Source organism: Poromitra crassiceps (genome assembly GCF_964638095.1).
Source record: "Poromitra crassiceps genome assembly, chromosome: 11".
Classification (NCBI taxonomy): Eukaryota; Metazoa; Chordata; class Actinopteri; order Beryciformes; family Melamphaidae; genus Poromitra; species Poromitra crassiceps.
In genome coordinates this window covers 31,946,303-31,958,802 of record NC_139643.1, presented here as the reverse complement: position 1 = coordinate 31,958,802, position 12,500 = coordinate 31,946,303, and the positions used below count along the sequence as shown (strand labels likewise).

General features: G+C 46.6%; 2 protein-coding genes across 2 annotated transcripts in view; one reads left to right on the top strand and one right to left on the bottom strand.

Annotated features, from left to right (window-relative positions):
* LOC310784649 (cyclic AMP-responsive element-binding protein 5-like) overlaps positions 1-2,999 on the top strand; it is a gene marked incomplete at its 3' end in the record, with an annotated part of 21,049 nt that extends 18,050 nt beyond the window's left edge. Inside the window, exons 8-10 of the mRNA XM_083645667.1 lie at positions 661-891; positions 1,591-1,699; positions 2,863-2,999. Coding sequence (XP_083501793.1) covers positions 661-891; positions 1,591-1,699; positions 2,863-2,999 — 477 coding nt within the window. The remainder of the gene's footprint in view (positions 1-660; positions 892-1,590; positions 1,700-2,862) is intronic.
* Positions 3,000-4,969: 1,970 nt separating this feature from the next.
* tril (TLR4 interactor with leucine-rich repeats) lies at positions 4,970-8,814 on the bottom strand. Its single transcript, XM_083645714.1, has one exon. It carries the CDS (start codon positions 8,600-8,602, stop codon positions 6,128-6,130), a length of 2,475 nt encoding a protein of 824 aa, XP_083501840.1. The 5' UTR covers positions 8,603-8,814; the 3' UTR covers positions 4,970-6,127.
* Between the last annotated feature and the right edge of the window lie 3,686 nt (positions 8,815-12,500).

Below are 12,500 nucleotides of genomic sequence, written 5' to 3'. Positions count from 1 at the left end.
TACAAATAACACCTGAGCTCATATTTCCTCTGACAGCTTCAGAGAATGTGTTAGCCTCAGACTACTACTGAATCATTTCTCTCATATCGTAGTCTCACACAACCACCCCGGAATTCCACTGCAGGCTCCATTCTCAAAGGCCCTACTTTTTTTTTTATACATGTAACAATCACATTAAAACAGTACTTAAACCTTCAACCCAAGGTTGGTGTCCTTTAAACTATTTGTATTCTTAAATATTGCATAGTTTCCAATTCCGAGCCGTTTTTGTCATGCCAGAGCCTATCTCGGCTTCTTTTCCATTGAAAATGGCCGTTGTTGTTCTTCCGCTTCCCAGCAGGGTAATGGCGCCCTCTCTGCTGTGGCTATGGGTGGAAACCTGTAATTACACATCCTGAAGAACAGAAATGACAGGCTCTGGCATGACAAAAATGGCTCGGTATTGAAAACCACGCAATATTTAAGAAGACAATTAGCCCAGTTCAACGGACAACAACCTTGGGTTTAAGGCAAGTACTGTTTTTTGTGATTGCTTACATGTATGACAACGTAGGGCTTTAGATCAAGGAGCCCGCAGTGTCATTCGTTTGTGTGGGACTACGAAATCGCAGAAACGATTGAGTAGTTGAATTCTGAGGCTAGGAATGTGTGTGCTTGCAGGTATCTCCAGGGTCGCAGCAGATGCACTCCCCCCAGCAGCCTGGTGGTGGCGGTGGAGGAGGGGGCGGTCGTCGCAGGAGGACATTGGAACAGGACCCGGACGAGCGCAGACAGAAGTTTCTGGAACGTAACCGAGCCGCCGCCACGCGCTGCCGACAGAAGAGGAAAGTGTGGGTGTCCTCGCTGGAGAAGAAAGCTGAGGAGCTGACGCACACAAACCTCCAGCTACAGGTCGGCACCCACCTGTGCCCATATGAAACTTTCATAGTGCAATTACCTTGACCACAATGATCTCTAAACATAAAAACTGTCTAAAATAAAGAGCTATATACTGGTCTATCAATTCAGAAAATAAAACATGAATTGTGATGGACTAGAGCTGAAATGCTTGGTCAATTAATTATTATTCAATCGACAGAAACGTAATCGCCAATTATTGTTTATAATAGATTAATCATTTAGACTTAGGGGGGGGGGGGGACTCTCGTTCCAGCTTCCTAAATGTGAATATTTTCATATTTGTTATTGCTTGCATTAGTCTTCTATAACAGTAAACTCACTATCTTTGGGTTGTGGACTGTTGGTTAGGACAAAAGAAGGCATTTTAGGATGTCATCTTGGACTTTGGGGAAAAAGTGATCGTCATTTTTCACAATTGTATTACATTTTATAGACCAAACAGTCGAGAAACTAATCAACAGATTAATCAATAATGAAAATAATCGTTAATTGCAGCCCTATGACAGACGAGAGCACGGTTATCACAGTGGTCACGTAACAAAAATGAGTGTCGATGTCATAACTGTTATTGTTTTTAATACTGGCTATTGTCCCATCCCTAGGTAGGACACATCCACACAGGCCTGCTCGTACACAAAAACACACACAAACACAACCTCCCTTGACGCTCATGTCTTCGTGTGTTCCCAGAACGAGGTGACGTCACTGAGGTCGGAGGTGGGTCAACTGAAGCAGATTCTACTGACCCACAAGGACTGTCCCGTCACCGCCCGCCAGAGAGAGTCGCAGGGGTACCCCAGTGAGTAACACCCCTCCCCCACCCCGCACCCCTTTCTAGAAATCTCACCAGCTTTCCCCAGCGCCTGATACCGGCTGCCTCCACCTTCCGCCGAGGGTATAATTCGACTACCTTATCCCATCCCCAAAATGTCCCCTGAGACTATATGCAGGCGAGAAACAGCCCCGCGGTTGTAATTGTCCTGCTATGACAAACCAACCCCTTCAAAAAAAACACCTCAGGACCTAGTACTGCACCTTGAGGCACGCCACTGCCGCAACTACAAAGCACTTAATAGGAAGTACGTCCCGGCTTTTCACCCCGCCATCTCCGAGTACCAGCACACACACACACACACACACACACACACACACACACACACACACACACACACAGACAGACAGACACACAGACACACACCCACTCTTATTCCCATGGAGAAGCAATCTCTTCGTTCTCTTTTCAAGGGAATACTTTATGTTTCATACTCATGTCATCAATCGGACCTAGACTGATTTGCTATTTGAAATGCAATGGATTGCAATGCTACTATGCTACTTTGCCTTGCATGCACCTAGCATGGAACAAAACGCATACCATGCCCATCTTGCACTCCAGGCAGGCTGAAGTTCATGTTCAATAGCAGTTGAACCTGTAACTGACCTGTAACTGACCTGTATTGAAAGATTATTGAAAGACACTTTGCACCTTGAGGCTTCAATGGAAGCGTCCATTATGTTTTGTTAAGAGTACAAAGAGGGATGCAATTTTGGCATGTGTTACATTCATATATTTCTACTGTTGTATATTTACCTGTATGTACAGTATTCCTATGTCCAAATAAAAGAGATGTTTTCCTTTAATCTGAATTGCAATGCGTTTTTATTGATTTTCGCTCTTTAGCTGTGTTATCAAAGTTGATATTGAGGACATTCTCCTTATGGTTAAACCCTTACAAAAGGTCATGCACTGTAGCCTGTAAACACATGCAAACACACACTGACACACACACACACACACACACACACACACACACACACACGTGTGCACCCACGCGCGCGCATGCACACACACACTCAGAGACACATTCACACACAAGCAAATGCACAGAACAAATGGACAGACAAACATACACACACCACGCAGGCTCGCGGACTGTGATTGACAGCTGTCTCTGTGTCCAGCTGCAGGGGTGAGCCCAGGAGGAAGTCCCGCCCCTGCATGTCCTGGGTCTCATCTGCAGGCCATCCAGCACAACAGCATCTCCACCTCCTCGCCTGCAGGGGGCGACACAGGGCACGACCACCACCCGGGACACTAGCCCTCATCACATAGAGGGACCTTATTAGACTGTAACAGCCTCCTGACATAACTGTGCTTTAAATGTCTTGCCTAGCTGCAGGCCCTTGTCTCCTCTTATACTGTGTACAACATACATGAACTTTTGAACTGGATAGGTGCTTTCATAAGTCCAAATGAACACGCCTGGAGTATTTTTCAATGTTGTTAACACCCTTTCTTCTTTATGTTGGAGAGGAGACAAGCCACATACTGAGCCATACGTCTAGTTTCTCTACCGTGACCGGTGCAAAAACGACTCATTCTAAAAGCCTTGAGTTGTTGTTAAAAATTGAGACGGACACGTGGCAACTGGATCCTATGTATGTTCACAAAATATCTGTTTCTGTTGATGACAATCTGACCATTGCCTGCTACCCATTGACTATGTATTTGTAAGCACACAGACTATCATAACACTTTATTTCGGAACCTTTTGCTCTTATACCTTGCACTATGTCGCCTAACAACAAGACCTATATTATGAATTAGTTTGTATTTTTCAACTGAGTAAGGGCAAGCGCACACATTATGCCTTCTTTTAGATCCAGAGGCAGACTGTAAAAAAATACTATTACAATTTTGTATTTTGTAAAAAAAAAAAGAAAAAAAAAAAAGAAAAAAAAGGATATATTAATAATAAGGAAAAATATTCATTTATTTTAAGATGTCCTAATTTCATAGTCTTGTAAAGCAGACCCACGTCTCTTTGAGAGCAGTTTGATACCTGATTGTACAATATCTCTTTGAAGCACTTGATATTTTCCTACACAAGTATTTTTTACCATAACTTTCCTGAGACCCTATAATAACTCCTAAACAACAACTATCTCTTGCTCAGTTTTATTTAGGCTACACTTTTTGTACTGTACAGATGTTGACAATCGCTGTAAATCTAATGCTAAAATAAAAACACTTATTCTTGGTAATCTCCTTGTGATTTGTATTCGTTTAGTAAGGAAGGAATCAAATATTTTGTGGTACCATAAGTTATGTGAAGCTGTTCAGTGGCCATTGCTGGTTACTCTCAGCAGCAGTGAGGTAAGAAATTGTGATTCTCTGCATATACGGTCTAGTCTGCCATCTAGTGACTGTTTTTGTTAGTGGTTTACCATGACTGAGTGTACTGGACTGGAAGGTGGACCACAGCCTGCTTTATGTTTAGCCACGTTAAAGTAATGGCTGCTCTCTTAATTAATATGTGAAACATCACAAAGCAGTGATGAGAAATGCTCTGTTTCCCCCCTTTGTTTATTCTGGAGTTTAATTGATCTAACCACATTCACCATCAGTAAAGGGCACTATACCACTCTAAAGACTTCATTTACTGCTGGATGTGATTAGCCGACTGTAATGCCAGAACACAGAGCTGTGTGTGTGTGTGTGTGTGTGTGTGTGTGTGTGTGTGTGTGTGTGTGTGTGTGTGTGTGTGTCATGTCTGTGTGTGTGATTTGGGTTAAGTGTGGGAGGTACTCCACCCTGTCTACTCAAACAAAGGACCAGCTTAACTATTGCCAGATTTCATCTTGCTTGACACACATACATAGCCTACAAATGCATGCGTGGACACTCCACCTCACACACACACACACACACACACACACTTTTCAAATATACGCATAGCCTACTCTCTTATTCCCATCTCACACTCATAGATTGATTGGGTTTCTTTCTAAACCCCTGACTACACTAGTAGTAGTCACTACAGTGACACTGAATATGTTGCTTCACAATTGACATAAATGCTAATATGTTGTAAGAAATGTTCTCAAGAGACAATTACTAACATGAATGATATGCAATAGTAGTGTTTTCAAAAGGCCTATTGTAGAAGTAGGTGTCATATTTCATTTATTTATCACACTTGAAATATACACCCCTCTGCGTTATACGATGAGAGGCTTAAAATGTATTGGATTGTAGGACAGCCTATCATATATGTAAATATTGCACCATAATCATCCTCAAACACTCAAGACAAATCAGTCACATTGTTGGGGATTTTACTTCTCCTTCATGTACTGCAGAATAATACAAAGTTCCATATAAAAGTATAAAAACATAGTAGAAGTTATACAAAAAACAAAGTATTTTTTCCCTGCCAACCAGCAGCCATCATTATACTATACAGAAACATATAAAGAGACATTATGATGTCTGGGTTCAAAATTAGCACCGGTTGAAATCAGTGAGCAATCGCACTATGCATTCCCACATGCATACGACGCACTTGTACTCGCACCAAGTCACACGTTTAGAAACACTCGCAGGTGCCAGGAAAAGGAAATCAAAGAGGAAAGACACAAAGCAGGAAGAGGAAGCCAGAGGGATCGGCTTCCTCTAGTGTCTGAGAAGACACAGCTGCTTTATTGTCACTGTCCGTTTTATGGCAGTGTTTTTCTTGTGGTTGAAAGAGACAAAACGGTGAGACCGCTGACTCTGGTTTGTTGTTCAAGACCACAAACACTCTCATGGTTTTAGTATGATACTGCACTGTCAAGTAGGACTGCCCCAAATACCATTTTTGGGCTTTGAAGCTTCAGTGACAAGTATTGGAATATATATTCACGTCAAATAAATTATAGCCATAGCCCAAAAAAACAAATTTGCTCATCCCTGCTGGCTGCATGGTCAAACTGTCGCAGTTTCAGTGCTGGTAAGTAAGGTTAGATGAGAGCTGTGAGGCACAAAATTATCACTCATGTTAAATGTCCTTGTCTGAGAGAATAAGTAATAATGATTAATGTTGATCCATAATGAATAATATCGGATTACTATTTAAAAATAAATATAAGAAAAAAAGCATTTGAATACTGATTGGGACATCGATTACCATGGCATCGATTGAAGCTTCGGCGCATTCGGGTCAGCCCTACTAGTGTAAAGTGAAGTTTTCGTTGTGCATTCTAAAGCCTTGGAGCTACACTACGGATAGCAACCCAACACATAGTGTGTCCCCTCTCCAGCCGGAGCTACACATGTCAGTCTAATGTCCACGTATCATTTACAGGGTTCTTATGGTTCTAGTCTATAATGTACAGGTATCATTTACAGGGTTCTTATGGTTCTAGTCTATAATGTACAGGTATCATTTACAGGGTTCTTATGGTTCTAGTCTGAGAATCTCTGCATGTCACTGTCTCTGCGAGCAGTGTTGTTGTCAAGAAAGCGATCACAGGGGAACTCGATGAGGTCCCCCTCCTCTAGCGGCCCGAGTCGCGGGGGTCGGCTGCTCTGGTAGCAGGTGAAGTCAGTGGAAACGGCGGCGGTGGCCATGGCGGCACGAAACGGGCGGCGGGTGGAGTACATGTGCCGCACGTGCACCGCCGACTTCCTCCTCTGCAACCTCCGCTTCAGGCTCCGCCCCAGCCAGGCCCCGCCAATCACCAGCAGCAGCACGGCGTTTCCGGCCAGCGTGGCCACGGTCACCAGCTGGAGGTCAGAGGTCAGCCCGCCACCTCGGCCCTCCGGGAGAGTGACCAGCCCGGTGCAGTGGTCACGGGGCGCCACCTGGCACACGGACCCCCCCACCACCCCTTCCACGCACGCCATGTAGGTCACGTCCGGGGTGAGTTCACGGAGGGTCACCGAGCGGGCCGCGCCGTGGGCGTAGACGTACCGGGGGAAGCGGTCCTGTGTGCCGAACCGGTCGAACAGAACCCGGTAGTGGACCTCGTCGATCCCGGGGCCAGGTCCCGATGTGTAGCGGTGATGCTCCCTGGTGGTCCAGTGGACGGTGACAGTACTGGAGGTGATTTGATCCACCGACACGTTAGTGATGAAATGACGGTTGAACATACACGGGTCTGTGATCACAGGTAGGGCCTCCTCCTGACCGGACCTCAGAAGATCAAACTTCTCTCCTGATTGGACGGGAGAAGTGGTGGGGAGCCCTGTGTTTGGATAATCAGGGTGTCCGTCATGTGGTGTGGTCAGTGTGGAAAAGGTTGGTGGATCTGTTCTCGAAATGGCATTTGACCTTCGTCGACCTTTAGCACGTGACCTTGGGCTGACTGACTCTTTCTTTGCTTTCTTTCTCTCCGCTGAAGGAGCGCTTTCTGCCCCCTCTGGACCCCCCTGGTCTCCCTGGATCCCCAGCTCTTCCTGCCCCTCTCTCTTCATTTTCTCTCCCTCTCTCCTCATCACCGCCTCCCTGCTTCCCTCTCCTGTCATGTCCAAGTCTCCTGCTTCTATCTCCTCAACCTCCCCCTCCTTCTGCCCCATCTCCCCCTGCAGCGGTGCATCTCCCTCTCCTCTTCCCCCGTCCTCCACCTCTTTCTCCAGGACCCCCCCTCCCCGGCTCTCCTCGGGCCCGGCTTGGCTCCCACACAAGTGGGTCCAATTCCCGAGGGGCTGCAGCTGGGAGCTGTTCACATAGTCCAGATATTTCCCCCTCAGAGTTGCCGGGTGATGACACTGCACAAAAACAGTCAACAATTTGCCCTGAGAGTGCGCAGAGGTCATCCATCTTTTGAGTTCCTCCAGGCGACAGTCACAAGTCCAGTTATTGCCATGGAGATCCAAGTTGTAAAGCACGTTGTTGAGGGCAAAAATGTCACCAGACAGGCTGGTGAGGAAGTTGTTCTTGAGCTTCAGCACCTTCAAATGTTTAAGTTGTGTAAAAGCCAAAGAGTCCACGTTGGAAATCCGGTTGCGACTGAAGTCCAGTTCCTCTATGCGCTCCAGAGGGTCGAGGAGAGCGGCGGGGATTTCCTCCAGCTCGTTGCCGTCAATCAGAAGCTCTCTGAGGCTCGACAGTCCCTTCAGAGCCCCACTGTCCAGACGGGAGATTTTGTTGTTGCTGAGGGAGAGTTTGGACAGCTTTTTCAGATTCTGGAAGACATGGTTCCCGATGTATTGGATTTCATTTTCAGAGAGCAGGAGAGTTGTCAAGACTGTGAGTTGGGAAAAAGTGAAGCTATTGCGCACGGCTGACTGCTTGTTATGGGCCAGGTTTAGGAAGCGCAGGTTGGTGAGCTTGGAGAATGCATTTCTGTGAATGTGCTGCAGCTGGTTGGATTCCAGATGGAGATAGTGAAGATTAGTCAAACTCTTGAAAACAGAGTCCTGCAGCAGATCTATTGCGTTGCCATCCAGACGCAATTTAACCAGGCTATCCAAGTTGGCAAAGAGCTCTGGTGTGATTTTTTTGATGCCATTATTATTGCTGTACAGAATAGTTAATTTCTTCAGGGGTTGTAAAGTCCCAGTGGCTATTGTTGGTAATAGATTATGTCCCAAGTACAACTCCTCCAAATTGGAGAGCTTCTCAAATGCTTTGGGGTGAATGGATTGTATTTGATTGTACTGTAAATTCAACCTTATGAGGTTACTGTACCGTGTGAAGTCGAAGGCGGAGATGTTTCCGATGAAGTTTCCCCCGAGGCTGAAGACCAGCACCTCCTCGGGGACGCGGGTTGGTGTTTTGGGCACGGCGCGCAGCCCGCGGTTGGTGCACAGGAGGTGTTGTGGGTGCTGACAGTCGCAGCGGTCGGGACAAAAGCCCGTCGCCGGGGCAGGGGTGATAAGCCCTTCGAGCGGCAGCAAGAAAAGGCATATGACCGCCACGAAATTCCCGGTATCCATTCCCACAAGGCAGTTGGCACAGCCAGAGTCTGATGCGGCATTCGCTTTTGTGTCGTTCAGGTGCAGTCGCCCCTCGCCTCTCTCACACTGCAGGCTGACACGTCCATTATCCACTTGTTGCGCTGGAAAGTGGAGAGAAAAGTGCTGCACACATCGGAGAAGCTCCGGGGCCCATCACTAAACACGAAGATCCATAGAATCAAATAATTTGTGCGGTGCGCTCTGATGCCGTCTGAGGAAACGCTCACCTCCCCAATAAGCCTCCATTCCCCCCAAGTGGTCATCTGCTGCAAATTACATACAGAGCTCCAGAAAAGCAGAGTTCACACACACACACACACACACACACACACACACACACACACACACACACACACACACACACACACACACACACACACACACACACACACACACACACACACACACACACACACACACACACACACACACACACACACACACACGCACACACATGATGATAGTCCCTCCCCTGCAACTCTACGTCTCTGCCAAAACCAGATGTGGACAAGTTTTGACGCACGGGATCCAGAGCTTTGCGCGCATACGCAGGCCAGGCAATCAAACGCGCGCACGCACGCACACTATTGCATCTGAAACTGGTGAGAAGTAGCCTAGTCTAAACTGAAGGGAGTGTATGTGTGTGTCGTGTGTGTGTGTGTGTGTGTGTGTGTGTGTGTGTGTGTGTGTGTGTGTGTGTGTGTGTGTGTGTGTGTGTGTGTGTGTGTGTGTGTGTGTGTGTGTGTGTGTGTGTGTGTGTGTGTGTGTGTGTGTGTGTGTGTGTGTGTTTGTGTGTGTGTGTGTGTGTGTGTGTGTGTGTGTGAGGGAGGGAGGGGAGGGAGAGATTGAGAAACCCTTTGACCGAGTTTTCTGCGCGCCCCCGCAACCTCCGGGGGTCTCGGATCTGGATCCGATCCCGGTATGGACAAAGCAGACGGGAAGATTTCCTTCCCACGGAGAGTCCCACGGGGACAAGGAGCTATATAGTGCATTATGGACCAAACCGGGAACACTTAACCTAATATATATATATTAACAAAAAAATCTAGAACGAAAAATTCCTAAAATGCACACTTCAATCAACTATTCTACTTGCAGCAGCGCCGCTACTGGCCATTTGGGTGCCCTAAGCATAATTGCTTTGTGGTGCCCCGCCCCACCCCGAAAATGCAAATGCAATCTTCTAGACATAGGCTATATAATATTATGTTTGTTTTCATTATCACCAAATAAGAAAACCAGAACTATAAAATAATAATATATATAAATTATATAATAATAATGCTCCCCACTACAGCCAACAACCATATGTCCAAATAGGCCCATTACTTACAGACATTGCTGAACAATAATGTCGATAAACACGTCAACAGCCCAGCCTGCATCTACTCCATACAGTAGGGAGACTATCATGCAGCCTCACTATAATTTACCCACCTATGCACTCATTAACGCGCCTTGTGCTGCTTGGAGAGGGTCGTGAGGAGCACAGATGGTTCACATTTACCGGGGAGGAATTCGGGTCATGATGTGTGTGTTAAGACTGACGAGGCGAGGTGCCAGAGCCCAGTTAAAGATCTGCAAGTTGAAAGTCTGGGAAATAAACGCAGGGGGAATATGTGTTCTGTGCAGCGGAGCATGTGTAGAGCAGAGAGGTCTGCAGACTGAAGAATGACTGTGCAGTGCACTTTGAAGGTTTGTGCCCCGGACGGTGTGTGCAAATAGCAGCAGTGATGTTGCCAAGACATCTGCACCTTTATGGCACATGAGGTAGAGTGCTTACCCCTTCATATATAGGCTAGGGCTAAAATAGGCTACTCAGATTAGGCCACATGTCTTTTTGTAATTCATTATTAGATTATTATTTTATTGCCTTTATTTTTATTTCACTTTGTTCTATTTTTGTTCGTGCAAATTGCAAAAATAGAGAAAAACTTTAAATAGAATAATGTCCTAAAACAGAGTAAAGTGACAAAAGTGGGGAACGCAAATGTAGCCTTCTAATTGGCTAAGGAGTTACTTTTAATAAAAAGTTAGTTTTAATAATCTTGTACTTTTAATCAAAAGTAAGATTGTTGCATAACTAGTTACTTTAAAAAATTACTTTCTCCAACATTCGGCTACTCCCCCCCTCTCACACACACACACACACACACACATGCGCATGCGCGCGCGCACGCGCACACACACACACACACACACACACACACACACACACAAACACATTGGCATGTTATAATCATCAAGTTGAGGCGAGGTTTTCTATTTTATTATAAACTGACTCATGGCTGTAGATGTGTCAAGCATGGGTAGAACAAAAGACACACATGCACGGACACGCGGAAACACACACACACACACACACACACACACACACACACACACACACACACACACACACACACACACACACACACACACACACACAGTTTAATTTACAGTAACCGCCCCTGAGTAACGAGTGATGCAATGATTTCCAGAGCCGAGCTAAAGGATGACTGTTGTAGCTGTAAGCTCCTTATATTTCCAGCAGAGCAGGAGAGCACAAAGTTCCATGATTAGCCTCATTCTCATGCATATCTATGGGTAGACATCATAGACAGATGATGAGAAAGAGAGGGAGAGAGAGAGAGAGAGAAAGGGAGAGAGAGAGAGAGAGAGAGAGAGAGAGAGAGAGAGAGAGAGAGAGAGAGAGAGAGAGAAATGCAGCCCTCAGGGAAGCCCCCTCTCTCTCTCGGGGAGGTCATTTCCTGTCTGCCCCCCCCCCCAACCTCCCCCATCCCTGTCTTTCCATCTCTCTCTCTCTCTCTCTCTCCCTCACTCCCTATGTCTCTTGCCCTCTGAGGAACACACACATTGAAACAACAGTCAATGAGCTCAGAGGTTTGCCCTCAGACACACTGGGACCAGTCCAGTTGTTTCATAGCAGTCTGGTCAGTGTCAGGCCGACAATAGAATAAATAGAATAGCAGAATGAGTCCAAATCTGTTATCTCTGTTATCAGAAACAGTCCTGCTTTTAATATACTATTTGCAGGAGGATCGCGGAGAAGGGGGAAGTGTGTTAAGAAAATAGGCTTTATTCAAGAGAGGCCGCTCGGGGTGTAAATGAGATGGGCGGATGGAATGAAAGCTGGAGAGAATGGGGGAAACACGCCAAGTAATCAGACACTGAAGGAGGACGAAAATAATCAGAGGAACCAGAGAGCAGGGGGACGAGAGGCGGAGGGAACAGAGAGCAGCGCTCCACGGATGCAGGCAGAGTTTGTTGTGAGGGAAACCGTCTTCTGAGCTGACCCACATTCACAAACACCCCCCGACAATAGGCAGCATTGAGGACCCCAGACAGAGCTGTCTGCCACCGCGCCTGCACACAATGAAGGCTGCAGGCTGGATTTGGCCAGCCCATCCTTTCATCACCTCTCCCTCTCTCCTCCCAGCGGGCCTCTCACTGCCCAATCAGCAGGCCAGATGACATTTCATTCCCTCAACAGAGAGAGAGAGAGAGTGGGGGGAGAGAGAGAGTGGGGGAGAGAGAGAGGGCAAGAGAGTGGGAGAGAGACCTAATTCTGTCAGAGGGAGAGAGAGAAGGCGTTTTACATCCGTCTGCACCTGAGCGGGCCTGTTTCATGGGACTGACTCATTTTCTGTGTGTGTGTGCGTGTGTGTGTGTGTGTGTGTGTGTGTGTGTGTGTGTGTGTGTGTGTGTGTGTGTGTGTGTGTGGATGGGTGTGGGCGTGTGTGTTTGTGTGAGAGTCTGCATGAAATAAAGAATATCAGGTCAATGCAGGTGAAGGCGCACGTGTGTGTGTGTGTGTGTGTGTGTGTGTGTGTGTGTGTGTGTGTATGTGTGTGTGTGTGTGTGTGTGTGTGTGTGT